This window comes from Xenia sp. Carnegie-2017, unplaced genomic scaffold, assembly GCF_021976095.1.
Source record: "Xenia sp. Carnegie-2017 unplaced genomic scaffold, XeniaSp_v1 HiC_scaffold_4, whole genome shotgun sequence".
Classification (NCBI taxonomy): Eukaryota; Metazoa; Cnidaria; class Anthozoa; order Malacalcyonacea; family Xeniidae; genus Xenia; species Xenia sp. Carnegie-2017.
The window spans coordinates 6,157,620-6,179,837 of record NW_025813504.1 but is presented as its reverse complement, the minus strand read 5'-3'; the positions used below and the strand labels follow the sequence as shown (position 1 = coordinate 6,179,837).

Sequence of the window (22,218 nt, the reverse complement as noted above, 5' to 3'; positions counted from 1 at the left end):
AGGTCTGAGCTGATGGTATCATCTTGCCATCATCATGAACAAATGTGATTGTTGGTTTAGGTACAAAGCCAATAGTAGGTACGTTGGTTGCACCAGTTGCAAATAGAAGAATATGCTTAGGAGTTGCTTCAGAAGCAAAGCGCTCCTCTTCTTCTGTCAACTCGATTCCTTCATCATGTAAGTTTCCCAGAAAACTTCCATCTATTAAATAGTAATATGTAGTACATATCATATGACACAGAAATATACAGAAAAAGACACTTATTAAATCTGCCATTGCAAAAGCAGATGCTTCGATCTGGGACAGATCACATTGTCACTCACCTTCCATGGACTTGATGAAGGCGATAAATTTAGCCATTATTATTTCTTGTGGTTCTCTACGATGGTGACCAATTGGAGAAAAATTAGGTTTCATGATTTTTATCAGCTTGCTGCCATCCATCTTTTCCTCTGGATTGTACTGGAATAAATAGTTTGCCATTCCTTTATTAGCACGGAGCAGTTGCAAAACCTTTGAATAGGAAAGGCATTTTACTTATAGTATATAGAAATCAATAATTAATACTATTGCAATATTCAGTGCTAATATCTGCTGTGTATATTATTCAATGTATTAACCAATAATACATGACTAGCATTAGTTTCTCTGTTTTGCTTTGTTTTACATAATACCCCAAAGTGCTACTACTATAACACTATTATGGAGGCAGGCAAATAAAATAAAATTAAACTAAACTTTGAATTAAATATACGACACCACATACATCATAATAATTGAGGCCTTCAATGAGCTGATCAAGCATTGGTTTGCATTTTATGATGATGAAGTATTTGGTGACCTCCTCAATGAACATCAGCTTATCTTTAATTAGGAGGGTTTGGGACAATCCATCAATGTCATATCTCCACTCACTCTCAGCCAAAAAAGAATCAACACCCCCTTGATCCTTTGCAGCTTTCAGCTATAGTAATAATGAAAACAATTGTTGCCAAAATTGAGTTTCAAAGAATTTAAGTGTCAATAAAAATTGGGAAATTGGTTTCTGCCATGTGATGTCGAACATTTGATACCTTTAAAAGAGAATCTCTAATGTTCTTGTCAGGTAGCTCGTCTATATCTGGTGTACAGCTGCCAAACCCTGCCTCAATATATTGGCAAACAGATTTGCTAAATATTCGTGGCAATTCTCCACCTTGCACAACAAGTGTAGCCAACATGTGTCCAACAGCCAAAAATGTTCCTTGATTCAAGGCTCCAACATTGCAGCGAATTACACAACCTGTTGGCATGCCTACAGAAAATTTATATTTAGCCAATAAAAATAAAGTGGCACACTCTACAACCAGGCTACACACTGAAATGAAATCAAAACTTGAAATTTAGTACACAACATTTCTAAGTCAATAACTTTAATTCATAACTTACTACACATTATTCCACTGTCTCGTGCAATAGCTCCAAGAAGTAGATGGAAGAATTATCTTCTTGGGCCACCTTGATCTACGGCATCTTCCTCCTCTTCAAATGTAGCAAATGATACTTTCAAAATGCCAGCAGAACTAAGGAAGCCTTTCCTTCTAAAATATGGTAGCGCAGTTCGCCATATGCTTAATCGGCTAACAACAATGTTTCGAGGGTCTCCTTGAATTTTGTTTGCTGCATGCTCTTTAACTGCATTCAAGAAACCATCACTTGTGAGAATTTCAGGGTCAGTGATAGCATCACCAACTGCATCTTCCACATCGACATGCATAGACAAGCTATTACGTATGGCCTGTTTTACAGCAGCATTCTCATCAACTCCAACTGGTCTAATAACAAAAGATTTCATAGATTTAATACAACCAACAGTGATTGCTTTATACACAATAAAGTAGTAAAAACTTAGTCATATTACATGTTACACTTACAAAAAGTCCGTCAAAGCATAGGATGTTGCAGCAGCTTCCCAGACCCATTTCCACTGGATTCTGGAGATACTGCCAAATTTCCATTACAATTTTCTGGCACTTCTTCTTGTAATTCACTATTGAGGTCCAAATCGTCGTTTTCGGTAAGTAGATCAGTGATGAGTACATCATTCGCTCTCACTTTCTGTTTTGGTGCTACAGGGCAAAGGTACAAACTTATTCTTGAGTACGCTTTCCCAAGTTCTTCTTTGTACTTGCCCATCACGAATTCTTCGTCCCCACCAGGAATTGTTCGTGCCAATTGACCATCTGGGTAAACAAGTACGTAACCTCTATCAGGGCAAAATGTTCTATCATAGTTAGCCCATTTGGTCAAAGATCTTTTAAGAACTTGATCATACACCATGTCCGGTGTCACCTTCACAGGAAATGTTTTACCAAAAACCCGTCTTGGCGTATATGAATCATCGTGGTCGTATTCCATTAAACCTACTGTTATAAAACATCAGTATTTTTCGTGATGTTGCAGAGCGTGACTTTTTCCTCTTGGGCTCAAAATGCGACCGTCGTTCAGCCTCCTTGTTCTTCATGAAAGTAGACAAACTTGTACAAGATAAAGACGTGTTCGACGAAGTGGGGGAGTTCCCAGTCGAGTGAGTCACACAAGGTGATTTAACAGAGCTGCTTGAAGGCTCAGAGGTCCCATTGGATTTTTTCTTTCCGCAATTCGGGCAAAAGAAAACGACGTCTCCATTCCATGTCCACAAAAGCAGCAAAACATTACAAACCAACGCAGATATTTTCGAAAGAAATCTAATATACACTGTCCCACTTTATTAAATATTCGACATATTGCCGCCCACACTACAGTGCAAAATTCTGGGTTGCGGTAACTTTGTTTTTGCATTGCGATCAAATTTGTTTTTGCATTGCGATCAAATTTGTTTTGCATTGCGATCAAATTTGTTTTGCATTGTTCGTGTTTTGCATCGCAAACAAAATCATTTTGCATTCAGCACATTATTTTTGTATCAAATATATTGTTTTGAATTTAAGGGAATGTTTGTGCATTGACAAATTAATTTGTGAATTGCAGATACGGGCCACCGTAGAAAAAGCCTCAGACTGTGAAACACAAAAATGGTACAAACCGAAAAGTCTGATTGGTGAAACAGAAAAGATATGCATGAAAACGACATGGGTAAAACATGAGAAAGACTTTACAAGTGAAGACAAGGAAAGTAGTGTGAAGCATGGTCGATATTTCCAAGGTCAGTGGTTACGAAATTATGAGTGGCTAGTGTACAATCGAGAAAAAAATAAGGCTTTTTGCGAAATTTGTTGTACTCACTCTAAGATAAAGGGAGTGTTTGGCAGTTATGAAGTTGGATTTGATAACTGGAAAAAGGCTGTGAAATTCAACGAACATGAAAACAGTTACGCTCATAAATAAGCTTGTGCCACATCAGACAAAGGGCAATTGTCTATTAGCATAGCCTGCAGTTCGCTTGCTCTTGAAACGCAGCAGTTAAGACGGAAAGGGTTAATTTCACATCTTCAAACATTAAAAACCCTCTTACGCGCCAAGGTATAGCGATTAGAGGTAGAACGGATTTTGAATCTAATATTCATCAGTTCAATCTTGATAAAGCTATTAACGACAAGGCACTAAAACTTTTACTTGACGAGAACCGATACGTAACTGCACACGACATCCTGGACGAGCAGAAACAGATGATTGTATTAAATGCTCGAAGACATTTGATTGATAAAATTCTAGTGAGAGAATCATTTTCAATTCTAGCTGACGAATCATCAGACGTATCTAAGAAAGAACAGTTGTCTTTCTCCGTAAGGACCTGTGATGATAATTACGAAGTATCGGAAGATTTTGTTGGAATTTATGAATGTTCGCAAGGGCTTTCATCTGATGCATTTCTGCACTACACCAAAGATATCCTTATCAGATGTGGCATGGAAGGTCACAAAATGGCAGCTATGGGCTTTGACGGGGCTTCAGCAATGAAATCCCTCGCAAGAAAGCTCAAGGAAGATATTGCACCAAACGCAATTTATGTTCATTGTTTCAGTCACTGCAATGAACTTATTATACAGGATGCAGCTAAGCAATCTAATTTATTGTCTACATCACTGGTTTTATGCGAATCCCTGTATGCAATCGTAGGTGCCCATCCAAAACGTATTTTATTGTTCGAAGAAATACAGGCAGATTTTAGAAACGAAACAGGAACAAACGATTACAAAGTTCTACTACTCCAAAGTCTTTCTACAACGAGATGGACAACAAGAGTAAAGGCTGCTGACGTCATCTTCGAGAAATCGGCTGGACTACATGCAACCCTTGAAAAATTTCAGGAAGATCCTAGCATTTCGGCAGACACAAAAGCAAAGATTAGAGGAATATTAAGGCGACAACTGTCTTCCTTAATCGTCATCTTTAATTTAAACGCGACAAGAAAGCTATTGGCTTTACTCGAGAAGCTTTCTAAAGAGCTCCAAGCGGTTGATATTTCAGCTGAGTACGCTCTATTTTCAATAAGACATGTCCTGCAACGTCTTCATGAGATGAGAAGCGAAGAAGAGTTTGAGCGTACACTTGATGACGCTAAGAAAGTTTTTCGTGTTATGATGTCGTTCCCACTGGAATTTAGTGAAAATTTTGGCACTGGCACCAGACTAAGAAAAGTTCCAAGATGGATGAATAATGAAGAAATGTTAATAACAGAAAGCCTTCACGTCACAGATGCCTCAGTTTACAACAGTGCGAATATAACACCAATGCGAAGTTCGTACTACCAAGCCATTGATGCAATCATCTCAAGTCTAGGATCGCGATTTGAACAAGACGATCTTTTCCAGATCAAATGTATCGAGAAACTGTTACTTAACTCTATGAAAGAAAGAGGAGTATCTTTAGATGGATTAAGCAATTCTTTGATTGATAAAGATGCTCTAAGAAAGCAGCTTGATGATCTTCCCACCATTCTTGGGCTTTACAACGCGGATCAGAAGAAAAAAATAACAGAAGTCCCGCGTATTTCAACAATAGCAGAGATACTCAATGCCATGCCGTCAGCAAAGAAAAGGTGCTCAGAGATCCATAAACTAATTATACTATACTACACAGCGCCACTCTCATCTGCCTCGTGCGAACGCACATTCAGCGTAATGTGTCGTCTCAAAACATGGCTGCGGTCAAACACTGAAGGAAATCATCTGAATGATATTATGTTCTCCAACATTCAGAAGCAACACATGGATATGGTGGAAATAGACGTAATTGCCAAAGAGTTTTCACAGAGAAATGAAAGAAGAATTAAATATTTTGGAAAATACAATACATGACAAATTGTGAATTAGTGACGTTACATCGTTTGATAGTTATATTATCGTTAATATTTATCGACCAACACTGCGGACATGTGCTTCTGTACAGTGTATTGTGTATTGCATGTAGCACATCCCTTTGCTGTTTATCAATATAAGATTATTTTTAGTATATTTCACTAATGTGCCCTTCCACAAATGCTTGCCCCTTTTGCCGTTCCGGCGTCCCTGAGAGCACTTACTTTCTCAATTCTATGCATTTTATACTAGCGAAATAATTCTCATAAAAATGCTTCGAAAAAGCATCAAAGCGCCTCACTTAAGAGAAAAAATTACTAAAATTAACGACGAGTTTTCTCATGCTCCGGCCATATACAAGAATGCAGAATGTGAAGCATCTTGTCCCAATGTTGAGCAACTAGCACTTAATACAGGGAGCGCCATTAGGGAATTTCTTGATAACGTGCATGCAAAATTAGAAAATGGTGATAGCGAGGCTTTTTGGTTTGTTTGGCTTTGTGATATGTTTTCATGTCCATATAAAAACCGTGTTAGGCACAGCACATTTTACGCCTCAATTGGCTATTGCTATGGAATCGATGATCGGACTTATTGTCCAAATTACCAATTCAAACTTGAATTTCTTTTAAATTTAATTGCCTTTTTAATCCTCGAAAATGAGCTCAGTTCGTATTTAATTAACTCTTAATATACGTTTTAAAACGACCAAAGCTAATAATTGTAGGTGTTATTTTTGTGAAAATCGTCCCTTACGAAATATAGTAAATGAGCGACTGTTTAAAATTATGGCTCTCAAAAACCAACATATTATTTTGCCACGTTACTGTCATTAATTGCTCTTGATGTATTACAATTAAGTTCAATGGTTGCGTACAATTTTTGTCTAATAATTTGTAATTAATCATTGCTAATAACTATTGTTACGTCATGCGCATGATTTTCGTGCTCAAAGATCTCATGCTAATTTTTACAAGAAAAATAAATTATTTTTCAAAATAAAATTTCAAACAATGAAAATGAATTAAAATATGAAAGCTAATAGATGCATTACTGTGAACGTTATTTTCTATTTACTATTCTTTGCAAGAAATATCTTTGGTGATGAAGGTATGATAAATACTTCAATCTATTCGATATCTAATTTTAACATAGTTTTTACTCATAAAATGACGACCAGGTCTATAGCTAAATGATCTTTATAACAAAATATTGAAAGAAATCACTGAGAAGATCAGGATTGTACGGTTTCCTTTCAGGGTAAATTATGCGTTTGGTAGACCCACACGTCAATCAAGTACAGAAGGAGGTGGTGTTTCTTCTAGGGCTGTTGATGGCTATAAAAACCCGTATTTCATAAAGAAATCGTGTATGCAGACAAGAAGAGAGCACGATCCGTGGTAAAAGCCCTTGTTGCATGCTTAAACTAATAAAATTTGAGCCGTCTGCTCATGTTTGCATACTGATTTGTGTAATGCTGAGATAAATCACTCGCAGTTTTTAAAAACAGCAAAATAGTTGTATTGATTACATTGCACAGATAATTTCACTTGTCAAATACATACTTCTTATGATTACGATTCCTTTAGGTGGTACGTAGACATGCAAACTGATATTATGGTGTCTAAAGTTGTTGTAACAAATCGCGCTGATTGCTGTTGGGAAAAGTTTAATAATGTTCAAATTCGAGCTGGCCATTATATTGGAAATAAAAAGTGGAACCAAGTATGTGGGCCAAAGATCACTGCCATCTTCAATGCTGGCGAAACGATGATTTTCAAATGTGATGTGCCATTATATTCGTCTCGTTTCGTTATTATTGGAATAGAAGGGATTGTTGGAATGTTGTCATTTTGTGAGGTTCAAGTATATGGATATCAAGGTAAGTTTTTGTTCATATTTTGCATTATTGTTGTTCTTCATTCCACATGTGAAGTGAAGATGATTTGACGTTTTGATTTTCTTAAATAAGAATTTAACATTTTTAAATAAAACTCATAATTGAAACTAGCTTTAGTATAAATTTCCTTTTTTTGCCTCAAACAGGCCTGGTTGTGCAGTGCAACTACTTGATAATCAGGCATTCTCTCTTAAGTTGCTAATAATATTGTGATTGTTGTTTTTTAGCGAGTAATGTGTGGATAACTCATTTATTATCAGCTACCTCAAAGGATATAAGAGAGACAGGAATAAGGACTTATTCGTATTTCGGGAGATCTAATTTTATTCATTACAATAGAGTTCTTGGTCTCCACGTATCTGTTTTTAGTATGAAAACTGGTAGGTGTTTTATTGTCCCATGACAGGACAAGTTTTGATTAATGAAAAGTTGATGTCAGAATAATCTTTCCATCCTAAAAAAGTCAAACTTCCGTACTTCACACGCCCTTGCTTTCATTTAAACTCTTCCAACTGGTGGTAAATCCATTTTCATTTTTTGACAGTAAATTGAGTACTTATAAATACAATAAATTCATAAACAAGAAACGAGAAAATGAAAATTTTAAGTGCTTACTAAGATTTTCTAAGATTAGCTATATCAAGATTGGAAAAATGAAAACCATGAAAAAAGTTTAGTTCAAACATTTGAGGAATTTTAAGCATTTGTTTTCTTTTCTTTTCTTTTTTTTGTTTTAATATTTGCTTATTGAGGATTGTATTTATTTTTCAGGAAGACATATTCTTTACAAGAATTTTGATACTACAAATGATTCAACAACTTCAGTATCAATGCCTCTGTTTTTGGAAAACGTGCCTATGGAAAGTGCTGTATCGGTCGTTTTAGTAAAATCTGGAGGGACATATTACAAAACGTCGATACCAATATTACAACGTTTAACTGGCAACATGCGCATAATACCTGATAACCTAGCCCTTGGAGATGCATGGGTATTTCTAGGCTACAAGGGTAAATTACCAACCCCATTATGGGTGACATCGCTTGTAAAATCGAAAGGGCATACTCCTGCGACATATAGTGCTATTGTACCAAGACCCTTAGGTAACTACATTGGTGTCATTAAAACAAGTTATTAAAACGAGTACAATAATTATTTTTCTCTGCTAATGATCAAAAAAACAAATTTGATTTTTTTTTCGCATAGCTCCTTCGCGCCCACCATCAGCAATTGTCATAGTGGGTTTTGCATCTTCGTCCTTGGTCGTCAGTTGGTCCCGACCATCTGGATTTGTCTCTCAACGTAAGCTACCTCTTAACTACACGATCTGTTTTAAAGATTATATAGTTTGGGAAAAAGTGTGCACCAATAATGGAGCTAAGTCGATATTCACCAAAACAGGTTTAATCCCTGAAATTAAATACGAAGTTTCAGTTTCGGCAAAGTCGCATGGTGGTGTTAGTCCTATTGGTACGATTTACACCAAAACTTTACCACAAGGTAATTTAAGAAATAAAAATGATATGTATGTTGTTTCGTTTCGATGTGTTTATTGAATACGCTATATATACCTTCGTAAACCGTAAATGCTCGCTTAGACACAGTGCGATTGTTTGTTTTCTATAATTTTGAATGCAGTGCTTAGACAGGAAAGGTGCTTATGTGGGATCGATTGTTGCTTATTAAATATTTCTATCGCCCTAAGAAAATAACGAGCAGACAAAATCTTTTTTCTTCATATAATATTATGTAACTCGATGAAAATTATATCACATAGGTGCAGAACAAGGTTGTCGTAAACTTTAAAGTTTAATAACTCTATATTTTATTAAATCACCGCACCACAGAATACAGACATCTAACAGATGGCCTACATGGCTAAAATCGTGACGTTTTATTTTCAATACCCATGCGTGACTTCCCAGCAAGATACTTTCTCAAAATCAATATGGAATAGTATTTTGCGAGAATGCTATATTACTAATAAAATATGCATAAAAACTTCTCAATTCTGATTGGTTAAGAGCAGTGCATTTATCGTAAATACTAGTGCAGAAAAAGCGAAATACCAGTTAACACCGTCAGCTTTTCTGAAAATGAAATCATCATACTTCTGTTGTAATATAAAGTTATGTGTTAAATCAAGATATGATCTTCGCACTTTGCTGGATTTAAGCAATCGTCTCAGGACCTGAATCAGGTGACTACGGGATTTGAACCCATGACACCGCAGAGGTCATGGGTTCAAATCCCGTTGAGTCACCTGATTTTTTCAGGTCCTGAGACGATTGCTTAAATTGTCCAGCAAAGTGCGAAGATCATATCTTGATTTAATTTGAAATACCGCACTTCATAAAACATTCATAAAGTTATGTGCCTTGATTTTAGTGACTAATTTATTATCAAAGCAGTGTGGGGCTTCATTTAATTAAGTATAGTGAATAAATTATTAGTCTAATCATTTTTAGAATCAACTATTTTCCAAAAATCACCACATTACTGCATTTTATCTTCCGAAGAAAAGGGGAAAACCCGCCACGGTTAAAATAATATTCATAATCAATTATTGTAAACAACGACACTTTACGAGCTATGACGGTCAAGACTCAAAGCTGACCTTTATATGCGCAATAAATTTTGAATAACCGTGTCAGAAGTATTGCTCAACCGTGTCAAAAGGTCTTATTCGTGTATTCTGATTCGTTAACTTACTGTTCTGAGCCTGTTTCACGCGCTGACCGTGTCAGAAATTATTGGAATTTTGACATTTATGGCAAAAAAACAGTTGCTGACCGTGTCAGACCGTGTCATGCCTGCTGGTTCATAGCTTATGCCGCCGAAGTCATTTGTTAGTCATCGCTAAGCTTTTGTGCCTATATATTTTTATACTTTTGCAATGACGACATTTTACGAAGTTGGCGGCATGAACTAAAATCGCAATTAAATGAAAAAATTGGTAATCAGCTCAGCTATGGCAATAACAAATTCGAGTGCTCTTGTTCAAATGAAACGTTGTGAAGGCTATACACAAAGTGAGAGGCATATGCCACACGATGAAGGAAGAATTTCATCGCGCGTTTGTATGTTTTTGAAAATAAGATTTTCGAGCTATTTTTACGAGAGAGATGAGATGAACGTGTTCCAGTGAGGTTAATGGCTTTCTCGAAAGGCTTCCAGCTTTTCCAGCATTCTAGTTCAAGGAATATTATTAGAGAGTTAAAATCATTGAGTTGTATAATAACTAGAGCGGCTAACTGTTGAATTTCTTTATTAAGTGTTAGATTCGACGCTGTAAGTAATTATCTTCGTTTTTCATTTTAAACATAGAAACTCGTGAAAATTGAGTGATTTTTTTGATAGGATTGTTGCATGGTTTTATTTCCACTTTGAAAGCACTGAAAATAACTTTTTTGACAGCTGAAAGTTCAAAATTAACCAAAACTGGAGAGCACACCCCCAGACCCTATAGTCACGGCTTACATCATTGGTTCTCGCAATGACCCGGTGACACGGTCAGCTCAGAAGCTGGACCGCACCTGATTTTATATTGCGATCTAGCGGAAGTATCTTGCTGGAAGGCATGTCTCCTTAGAATTTTCTCCAGAAAAGTAGGAGCACAAACATCAAAGATTTCGACACGAGTGGACTTTCTGTTAAGATATCTATTCTGTCCGCCATAAAGTTTCTCAGGTGCGCTTCATCGGTTGTTGAATATCTTTTCACGATTCTGAGTTTTGCGCTTAACCAAAAGTGGCGCTAAAGTGGGAGAGGCTCTAAAGCAAGCATTTACGGTCGATATATTTCATTATAAAATTAACATAGCAAATTATAAAATCTATAAAATCTCTTGTACAAGTAGAGTTTTTCCATTCATGGATAAAGTTGATGCTGTTAATATTTATCGTACATTTCAACTACTATAGCTATTAAATCTGGTTGCAACATTGTCTATAACCCCCACCCTTTCAAACAGCTCATCTTATCTCCTATTTATTCAAATTAAAAATTCTGTGTAGGCTACAAACAAATTTACGTTGAGTTGGTTTCGCGAATGAAGCATTCCATCTTGTACAGAGTTGGAACTCAGCGTTATTCGACAATTACAATCAAAGGAAAACAAAATAACTTTATAAATGCTGGCCACAACTTTATTATACTCGATCCCAAAACAGGTGAGTCAATTTAACGATGATAATTTTTGTTTTTCTGTATAAGAATTAATTTGTGAAGAAATTTAATTCACTCGATTAGTGTAATTTTTACTTTGGCTCCATATCTGGAGCTTAAAGCCCTTGGCTCCACACCTGGAGCTTAAAAGTAAGTATTTTCTGCGAAATGAAGGTTGCTCCAATGACTGAAAATGCCTGCAAGCCATGCGAAATGTCCCGTATTCCTAGACTTTTAGGTAAATTTCCAGTCTACTTGAGACAAGCTGCAAAGAACCCACCATTAAAGCACACTTTTTTTGAAAGTCGAAGCATCCTTCTAGTTTCTTGAGTCATGGGAGAATAGTTGTTAATTTTCTCCTTCACTTTTGCGTTCACATTCTTGTCTCAGAGTGCCGAGGCATCAACAAACGTCCACAATCTATATCATCCACAATGTATATTATTACGTATAATATAATAACAATAATTTTATGTTTTTTGGTGAAGAAACAAACCTGTTAGTATCAAATTTAAAAGTGTAAAGTAACAGTCTTGGTTGCAAAATTTGGGTTGACCAAATTATCGCAGAGTTTTACATTCCACCCAAAACATTCACGATACCTAGCTCTCTCAAATAACTCTCTAATCTATTTGAGACAAGCCCCAAACAATCCAAAACAAGAGGAATCATCTTTGTTGTTCAAACACTGTGCATTCTTCTTATTTCTTTTGTAAGAGGAGGGAAAATAGATAATTTTCATCTTCTTTTCACATTTAATTCTTGTCTCACGACACAGCCATATCAGCACTGGTCCATATCCGAGTTGCTCGATCCAACACACTAACATCTAGACTATTATTTTCCATTTTCTGTGTTTTTTTGACACTCTATCCCACCATATTCCAAATTTTCAGTTCTTCGATATTCTCACCTTTTCTGGAACCTCTTTATATCATACATCTGCACACTCTACTCATTCTTTTCTATTCTCTCAAACCCATCTTATTGGACCAAGTGCCCAACCAAGTGAGCCAAGTGCCCAACCGACTCCACTTCTCTTCTAAAAACATCTTCTAAAACATCCTTCATATATTTGCCATGCAATTTATTTTTTTAAAATACCTCTTTTCTTAGCTTTTTCACTCACTTTTTCTACTCACTTTTGTCTCTTCACCCTGAAAGGTATTATTATTATTATTATTAATAATAATAATAATAATAATAATAATAATAATAATAATAATAATAATAAATAATAATAATAATATTAATGCTAAAATAAAACGTATTTTATTATGATCATTATTATCTATTACAAATATAAATGTTAAAAAACTAAATCAAATATGACTAAAATCAGTGTTTAAAAATATCCATGATAAAGGGACAGTCAAATGTAAAGACAACTTTCCCAATAACCTTGGTCAATATTTAAAGTATGTTCGCGAGTTGAGGCAGATCGACTTAATCAGTGCGAAAGACAGTTTACAACGCATCCACGCTAGCGTGATGCCATATTGCAGCTTTCTCTTTCGTGCCAGCAGATCAGCTAGCCGTTTATAAGCAATTGCCGTCTCTTTCCCCATACCACCTGATGTTGAAAAGACCAGTGGTGTAAAAGCAGCATATTCAATCTCTCTTACTCGATCACCATATTCCCTTTTCTTAGCCATCTCATGCTGACGATAGAGTGCAGGTAGATTGGTGTTTTGGTAGCTCGACGCGTTTGGGTGAAATACCCTTACATCAAAAAATGCATCTTGCTGTCTAGACCAAAAACCTTTAGCACGAATATCTAGTCTCGCTTCTTCTTGTCTATTGGCTGTACGAGGTAATATCACTTCCCCAGAAAGAGGTTGTAATTGTGGCTCTTTCACAACTGTCGAGCAAACTTCTGCCATCCACTGTGCTGTTATATCTCGAACTTCATTATGTCTCACTATTTGTAAACTACCGTGAGGACATATCATCGCGTGATCGGTTGCAAAAGCCTTTCCACAAATGCAGTGCAGAGGGGTATTTTTCAATTGCCATCCATAACATAAACTTAAGGCATCTCGAAATTCCCCTTTGTTCAAATTAAAGCCTTGATGTTGTAGTGGAAGTACACTTAACCATGATGACGATCCTTTTTCGCTCAGTATATCTAGCTTCCTTTGCATTGTTGGCGTAGAACTATCTCTTATTTCCTGGATGGTGATCGAGTAAGAGAGATTGAATATGCTGCTTTTACACCACTGGTCTTTTCAACATCAGGTGGTATGGGGAAAGAGACGGCAATTGCTTATAAACGGCTAGCTGATCTGCTGGCACAAAAGAGCTGCAATATGGCATCACGCTAGCGTGGATGCGTTGTAAACTGTCTTCGCACTGATTAGGTCAGCAATTACTGCGATACGATGAAGTCGATCTGCCTCAACTCGCGAACATACTTTAAATATTGACCAAGGTTATTGGGAAAGTTGTCTTTACATTTGACTGTCCCTTTATCAAGGATATTTTTAAACACTGATTTTAGTCATATTTGATTTAGTTTTTTAACATTTATATTTGTAATAGATAATAATGATCATAATAAAATACGTTTTATTTTAGCTGATAAAAAAAATAAATAATAATAATAATAATAATGATGATGATAATAATAATAATGATAATGATAATAATAATAATAATAATATTAATAATAACGAAAATGATAATAATAGTAATAATAATAATTCTCTCAAATCCATCTTATTGCCTTCTTCTATATTCTTTCCGCGATAACGATTACAACCACTTGTTGAGTTCCCAACAGGCTCCACTTCTTTACTTCACACCTTACACTGAGAATTAATATATTCCTTCTCAATGCCTGCTCCTGGGATGCGAACACAAACCCATGACTTCCCTTTCCGTCCTGCTGTCCATTTAACTGATTGCATCGCCTTAAAATTTTGCACCAAGAACGAACTGTCGAAATGTTGCAAGCACAACTTTGAGCTTTTTGTTGGCTTCAAATTTTTTCCTAGGATTTTTTCTGTCCAGATATCTCGTTTGCGTTAGTTTTTGGGAAACAAAAAAAGAAACATTTTTTTGCGTTTGGTGGTTCTTAGAAGAACCGTTTTTACAACTAATGCGGCACAATAAACCATATTTTCAATGCCAAAATGTCGTGCTGTTAATGCATGCAAAGAACTAACCAATACATTTTGAACCAGGCACGCAATTTGCCGCGTTTTGCTAATATCAGCTTTGTCGTTAGCTTGTCGGACATTTTTAATCCTTTATCAGTAAAGCACCAACTTTAACCCTCCATATCTTAAAAAATATATATGTTTTAATTCTTAAACTTTGGTGGACTATTATTTGGAGAAATATTTTTATGTACAGTACTAAAATAACAATCTGAAATTTATGTTGCATGTATCCTCACGCATCGCGGAGGATTGATAATTGGGGGTTCATATTCATATCTTCATGTGATGTTCCTTAGGAAAGAATGGATTTCAAGAGAGCTTAAGCCCGCATATCATGAATATATAAGTATGAGGCACCCCACTAATTATCGATCCTCCGAGGTGCTTTGTCCTTTAAGGGACCAGCAAACGATGTTCAAACTAAATCTTTTTTATGTTGTGCAAATGATGTCACCTTATGCAAATGATGTTAAAGCTAAATCGTCACTAAGAGCTCTTTATATGGAAATATATCTGTATATATATATATTATTTAGGTTAAACCTATTTGCAATTTAAAATACATACTAATTTACGTGCCCTCAAAATATTATAATTAGCATTTATGTACTTATAAAAGGTTGACAGATGCAGTATTTGCCTTTTGCAATGCAATTCATAAGGTTAATTAAAGGGGTGATTATTCATGCATCATACCTTAATTATGCATCAGCCATTAAGTATGACAAAATTTCGTTTACATTTCCTTGTAAGGCATTGAAGTAATGCGTAAGTCATTTGAAACACACGACGACCCAAGCTCAAGTCAAAAAATGGCAAAGTTTCTATTTGCTGTTTCTAAGCCTTCTATTGTTCTCATGGTGGTACATTATCAAGGAAATAACTATTACACAGGAAATGCTTTTGCGAAGAATTTGCCCAAATGCATTATTGAACTATACTAGAGAAGTTGCATGGAGTATGATATGTCTTTATGGTTACGGAGGTTCTAACTTGCTTAATGCTATTCCTTGGTTGGATTCAAAACATCAAATGAAATAAATGCAACAATTGATATCAAAACTAAAATTCCCTTACTTAAAGGTGATGAAATTATTTCTGTGTCATATGAAATGATAAGGAAGCATGCATATAAAATCTGTCTGTTTTTTTTAAATGTTTTAGAACTTAAAAAGGCACCTGTCCTAAACAGTGTGACTGTTAAAAACTCGACAGTCTTGAAAATCAATGGCGTGCACCTGACACAGACGAATACACTGGAAAGATAACATACTTTGAAATTTGCTATTTTAAATCAAAAAGCATATCTTGCTCTTTTGTTTCTGTTGAGTCTAGTCTTGTTGAAACGGCGATAAACGGTCTGCAACCGAATATGGAATATGAAATAAAGATTAGAGCAGTTGTTGCTTTAGGTCATGGACCCTACTCAAATAATGTAACAGTTACTACTTTAGAAGCAGGTTAGATTAAAGATAGATAGTTTTTTTAATTTAGACGTAAAATTATGCATTTTGTTGCAGAGCCATCTGGTGGTCCGTTAAACGTTTCTTTTCCTCGCTTTAATACTTCATCAATATTTGTGATTTGGTCAGAGCCTCGAGAAAACGAACGAAACGGTATCATACTAAAATATTCTATATGCCATCGCATTATGGATTCATCCAACTCATCAAAACTTTGCAATGACGAAACCATAACAAAAAACACTTGGTTTGAATTAACTGGTCTTAAACCATATCAAAGCATCGAGTTTCAAATAAAAGCTGCGACTTCAAAAGGATTTGGACCTGCCAGAGTTGTATCTAAAAAAACATTGCCTGCAGGTAAAATATTCTAGATAGTAATTTCATTCGTGAAATGCTTGATATATTTATTTGATTCAATATTCTCAGTCTTTAATTCTACAGTAAAAATTATAGAATGCAAAAACTCATCTATTTGTCCGCCAATCATAACAATTTATTTATTTTAGCTCCTGATGGTCCACCCATGAAGTTTCACGTATCTCGTGTGAGTGCCACGACTATCACTGCTTCTTGGCTTCCTCCAGATCGTGCATTGCGCAATGGAAGAATTACCAACTATACAATTTGCATTAAAACGGCCAGTACTTCTACCGGTCACTGTTCAATGCAAAATACGACCGACAATAACATGCTTTACACCTTTTCCAACCTAAAGCCTTACACCAAGTACCAACTCAGAATTCTAGCTGCAACAAATGTTGGATACGGTCCACCAGCTATTGTAAATACTGCAACATTAGAGGCAGGTGAGAAAAGATTAAATCTAAAGTCAGTCGACATCATAAGAATGTTTTATGAAACAAATAAGCTTACACTTTGTTAAAGTACGTTTGGTTGTAGTCATTTAAAATCATTAATTTCCACGTCTTACATTTTAATTCAGTTCTATCAAGCTTTTTGCATTCGTCTGAGATGAAAACATTAAATCGCATTACTATTCATTCAGAACCGTCGGGTACACCTTGTAATTTAACTGTCACATCGTACACTAAAAATCTTATCAACGCAACATGGTCGTCACCAAACCGCTCACTACTTAATGGTATTTTAACCTCTTACTCGGTTTGCATTAGCCTGCAGGCTTTATCAACATGCACGCATGAAGTGATTGTTCCATTTACGCAAACATCATTTTCATTTACTGGTTTAAAACCTTACGTGCAGTATACCATCAAAATATCTGCTGCTACTAAGGTTGGCAACGGTCCTCAAGCCAACATTACTCAAAGAACCAAAGAATCAGGTAGGACAGATTGTATTTATCATTGTATTTGTTAATGCAGTATATATAGCTGTCAAAAAGCCTATCAAAAAAAATTTACACTATTTGATAATATAAGCAAACATATATATATATATATATACAAAGTGTATATACAATGTGCCCTCCCGGCTATCACCATATTAAAATGGTGACCTCTGCACTTGGGACACAGGACGTACGGTTACACATTGTATGGATTATATTGTAGAGTCACCACAGTGCTCAAACCTATAAAGGTGAGCTTTGCATATCGCGAACACGGTGAACGTCTCCATATGAGACTCTCTACACAATCCGACAGTGCTGAAACTACGCACGCACAGTGAGCGTAATATACAAAGTGTACAAAGTGTATATACAATGTGCCCTCCCGGCTATCACCATATTAAAATGGTGACTCCTGCACTTGAGACACAGGACGTACGGTTACACAGTTATGGATTGTATTGTAGACTCGTAATATATATATATATTACGTAGGGCGATCTTCAGGCAACAGCCTGCAAAGTTGCATTTATCTTACGCTCTTCGCTCTTCTAATATATAGAATATTGAGTGCTCTTTTATCCAGGATTATTATCCGTAATATATATATATATATATATATATATATATATATATATATATATATATATATATATACAAAGTGTATAACAATGTGCCCTCCCGGCTATCACCATTGTAAAATGGTGACTCCTGCACTTGGGACACAGGACGTACGGTTACACATTGTATGGATAGTATTGTAGAGTCACCAGTATTATATATACATAAGTGTTATATATACATAAGTGTTTATATATACATATAAAGTGAAGAGTTAAAAGCAACTTCATTAACAAAATACAAATGTTCCAAAAATAGGTTTTACGTTCCATTTTAAATTTATTAATAATAAAAATGAAATAAGTTTCACATTTTTATATAAAACATACATGTAGAATCAATGAATTTACTACTGTTTCTGTAATACTGTAGCACCTACAGGACCACCAACAAAGCTAACTGTGGACTTTGTAAACGTATCAGTAATCAGTTTTTCATGGTTACCACCAAAGAATGAGTTTCAAAATGGCGTAATTATTTATTACATTGTATGTATTCGTGAACATGGTTATCATTCGTCATGTAACAGAACAACTCAAGTGAACAGCAAAGTAAAAAAACATACTTTTATTGGTCTAACTCCATCCAAAGAATATACCATAGCTATAAAAGCTTCAACATCTGTGGGATTAGGACCTCCAGGTTTCATTCAAAAGACGTCAGGTAAGCTGGAAATTAATAAATTCAATTTAGCGGGGATGAATTATAAACTTACAATAATTGTTAGTAAAGTAATCAATATCATAGCGCTGTTGTTTTGAATGTTTGATAAAAAAATTATGTTAAATGCAGAAGTATGTTTTTCTCCCATAGCATCTTTACATTTTTCCTTGAAGGGAAGATCAAACATTTACTAATCAATAAACATATACATAAATAATATGATATATGTTGTACATATGGATTGTTATGAAACATTTCATAAAGCAGTGATTTCTTGTATAGGCCAATGTGACCTACCTGTTCTACATAGATCTGGTCGTATTAGCGACAGCAGTTTTAGTGCAAGCGGCTTCCTAGGTCCTAACTACGAGCCATATCAAGCTCGAATTGATAATCACGTGCCGTGGTGTGATCAGGGAACTAGAAAAATTTATTTTTACAAGTGGATTTAAATGGACCTCTTAAGACCTCAGGAGTAGCAACGAGAGGTCACAAGAAACATTGGCAAAGTTGGATAAAGCATTACAAAGTATCTTACAGTATTGACAACTTAAAGTGGAAATACGTTCGCGTTGGCGGGAGTACGGTAATGTAGAATAAAGTTTTTCAGCAAATAATTCATAACAATTCTTTAACAATTTGAAAGATGATCTGTATTGTTTTTTTGGGCAAATTGTTTTAATGATATGCATGAATGCTGACTTAAGAAAATGTTGTAAATAATAGAGTTAACTGTAATTTGCTCCTGTTTCGTCGGTGATTTCATAGTTGCTCGAAGGAAACAATGGTAAAGTTCAAAAAGTCCAACATTATTTTGATGAGTCAATCGTAACAAGATTTCTACGTTTTGAAGTTCACACGTTTGTTGGTTTACATCCATGTATGGGAATAGAGATTTATGGTTGTGCACCAGGTAAAAGATGTCTATCTATTGAGTAAAATAATTGTCTAAATGACAGTAATAAGAAATAAACAGCCCTACTTGATATATTTTCTCTGGTATTTTTACTTTTTCAGCAATGAAACCTACTAGAGCTATTGTTCTCAATGCATCTTCAAACTCAATTACATTTCAATGGAACTTGCTACCTTCTGTTGTTAAAAATGGAAAACTATTTGGTTACAGACTTTGCTACAAACAGTTAATTTCCAATATTCCTTGTAAGACAGCAGGATATGTGGACTATCTTACAAACTCCTACACTATAAGTAACTTGAATCCTTACACTGATTATCATCTGGAAGTTTCTGCAGGAACCATTGCAGGATATGGACCCCCATTTATTTTTCACAGTACAACACAGGAATCACGTGAGTAACGTGGTAACACTCTCGGATAAATGAATTTAAGAATTGATCCACCTAAGCTTCACATCGAGAAATATAGAGGAAATCTTGGGAGTTCTCCTTGTTTGTAATAACGACGTGAACATCAACTGATAATTAACAATTAACAATTTTTAATTAACAATTAACAATTAACAATTTTTAATTAACAATTTTTGGAAGAGTGCCAAAGAATCAATTCTTTTTGTTTGATACAGAATGCTAATTAAAAAGTGAATTATTGTCATTTTGGAAAAGTAACCCATTAATTTATGGGAAGTTCTTATATATGTGAAGGAACAAAGTAATTTAGAGCACTCAGCTGCTCGAGTTAAACAGTATGTCTTTGATTTAAAAGAAAGCATTGACAAGCCTAAATATTTATGTCGTTACAGCTTGTTGCAGAGTACAAAAATATTAATTTATTTATAATTATAGTGCTTCAACCCACTTGTAAATTTTCTGTTTATTTCATTTTGACTTATTGTTTCTTATTCTGCTAGGACCTAGTGGTCCTCCACAGTTGATAATGGTAAAAGATGTTACTGCCACAAGCTTGGAATTAGCCTGGTCACCACCTGAAGAGCATCGTCGAAATGGAATCATTACCAATTATGGTGTGTGCTATCAAGAGAATAACTTAGGCCAAATTTGTAGCAAAGTGACTTACATCACAAATGGAAAATCATATAACAAAAGTATCAACGGCTTGAAACCAAATACAGAATATATGTTGGCAGTAATGGCGAGTACAATTATAGGCTGGGGACCAAAAGCAGTTATCAATAGAAAAACACTTACTTACTTCTAGTAAGTAAAAAACTCAAACATGCTATGCAGTATGAAGTTCTTAAGAAAAAATATTTTCTTGCTGTCAATTATTCATTTTCTAAATAATTCATCCCTTAGCTCCATCTGGACCACCAACTGCTTTATATGCGACAAAAATTAGTCCAAAAATTCTGCAAATATTCTGGAAGCCTCCCGAAGAAACATTGCAAAATGGTGATATCCTCGGCTACAGACTTTGTATAAAAGAAAAACATTTAAATACACCGTGTAGCAATTTCATTTCCTTCCCTAAAACGCCACTTTATCATATTGAAGACAATTTGAAGCCGTATACATTGTATAATATTCAAGTGGAAGCAAGAAATGTTTTGGGTTATGGTCCTCCTCGTTGCATTGATTTCCGCACCGGAGAAGCAGGTAACTGATTTTCAAAGTATACTGACACTTGTTGATATTGAGTATTGTGCATCAGTAAATTGTGAAACACTATTCAATTAATACAGCACCATCTGCCCCACCTAAATATGTAACCATGAGAGATATAACTTCAAGATCAATTGAAATAAAATGGAAAGCACCAGATATAAAGGATCAAAATGGCATCCTTTTGCTTTATGAAGTCACTGTTTATGAAGAAATACATCATGCCAAAGTCAGAAAAGTTACAAGCTCGTCTTTATCCTCAAACACTACTGTTTGGAAAATGAAAAACTTGAATCCATACTCTGATTATATATTTCATATAAAAGCTGGAACAATTGCAGGAGTTGGACCACCTTTTACTCTTCACAAACGTATTGGTAGGATCTTTAATATCGTTAAATGTTCGTGTTATTAAGTTAAATGTTTTTATGCTTATGCACCTGAGGCTGTACACGGGGGGTGGGGGTGGAGGTGTGTGTTAAGGAAATTTCAACTTACATCTATATATTGGAGTGTTTTAACTAAGATAAATAGATAAAACTCATCAAGTAGTTTGAATCAAATAGATCATAACACTTTATCACCTTTATTTTAAACATTAAAAAATATTTGCGAAAGGAAAATTAGCTCTCATTATTTTTAAAAGACGTTCAAATGCAGTATTTTATCTTTTCCCGTTTCCTTTTGGTACTTTGGTTCATAACTATTTCAATACATCTCGTTATTTTATGACGTAAAATTTCTGTTGCTACACTACGTTACTTGCTTAATTTTGCTATCAAATGCACGACAGCAACGGAAATGTAGTCCTTAGTAAAAAATTTTACTTGATAATTATAGAACAACTCTTTTAAATATTTTGTAATTTTGTTGTTCTAAAACATTACTAATTTTATTGTAAGTTTGCCATCAGCAATTGTCGTAGCACATCGTCAAAATACAATTCTAATTAGGACGGATAGTTTGTTTTTTTAGCTAATAAATTGCAGTGCACGTGTGTATTTAAAAAAACTTAGCATCTTATTGCCCAGTTTGTTGCAGCAGAAAGTAATCAAGTATGCAATTAAACTGTGAAGCTTTATCATCATTACAGGACGGACTGCAACAAA

General features: G+C 35.1%; 2 protein-coding genes across 2 annotated transcripts; one reads left to right on the top strand and one right to left on the bottom strand.

The window, feature by feature from the left end:
- Nucleotides 1-1,481: 1,481 nt before the first annotated feature.
- LOC124455465 lies at nucleotides 1,482-2,398 on the bottom strand. The gene is made up of 2 exons (XM_047006097.1): nucleotides 1,959-2,398; nucleotides 1,482-1,815 (listed from the first exon to the last, which is right to left on the bottom strand). The coding sequence occupies exons 1-2, from the start codon at nucleotides 2,396-2,398 to the stop codon at nucleotides 1,482-1,484; spliced, it is 774 nt and encodes a 257-aa protein (XP_046862053.1).
- Nucleotides 2,399-15,881: 13,483 nt separating this feature from the next.
- LOC124455464 (phosphatidylinositol phosphatase PTPRQ-like) lies at nucleotides 15,882-21,524 on the top strand. Its single transcript, XM_047006096.1, has 11 exons — nucleotides 15,882-15,969; nucleotides 16,030-16,332; nucleotides 16,482-16,781; nucleotides 16,982-17,290; nucleotides 18,278-18,568; nucleotides 18,851-18,966; nucleotides 19,337-19,481; nucleotides 19,586-19,879; nucleotides 20,398-20,511; nucleotides 20,804-21,103; nucleotides 21,190-21,524. Exons 1-11 carry the CDS (start codon nucleotides 15,882-15,884, stop codon nucleotides 21,522-21,524), a joined length of 2,595 nt encoding a protein of 864 aa, XP_046862052.1.
- Nucleotides 21,525-22,218: the final 694 nt, after the last annotated feature.

What these genes read in the sequence shown, in the direction of transcription:
- LOC124455465 (XM_047006097.1), bottom strand. Translation starts at nt 2,398, where the DNA reads ATGGAATACGACCACGATGATTCATATACGCCAAGACGGGTTTTTGGT. An exon ending in CCAGAATCCAGTGGAAATGG is followed by an intron (nt 1,816 to 1,958) that starts GTCTGGGAAGCT and finishes TTTTGTTATTAG; the next exon opens with ACCAGTTGGAGTTGATGAGA.
- LOC124455464 (XM_047006096.1), top strand. Translation starts at nt 15,882, where the DNA reads ATGGAATATGAAATAAAGATTAGAGCAGTTGTTGCTTTAGGTCATGGA. An exon ending in TAAAAAAACATTGCCTGCAG is followed by an intron (nt 16,333 to 16,481) that starts GTAAAATATTCT and finishes TATTTATTTTAG; the next exon opens with CTCCTGATGGTCCACCCATG. An exon ending in GATTTATGGTTGTGCACCAG is followed by an intron (nt 19,482 to 19,585) that starts GTAAAAGATGTC and finishes TTACTTTTTCAG; the next exon opens with CAATGAAACCTACTAGAGCT.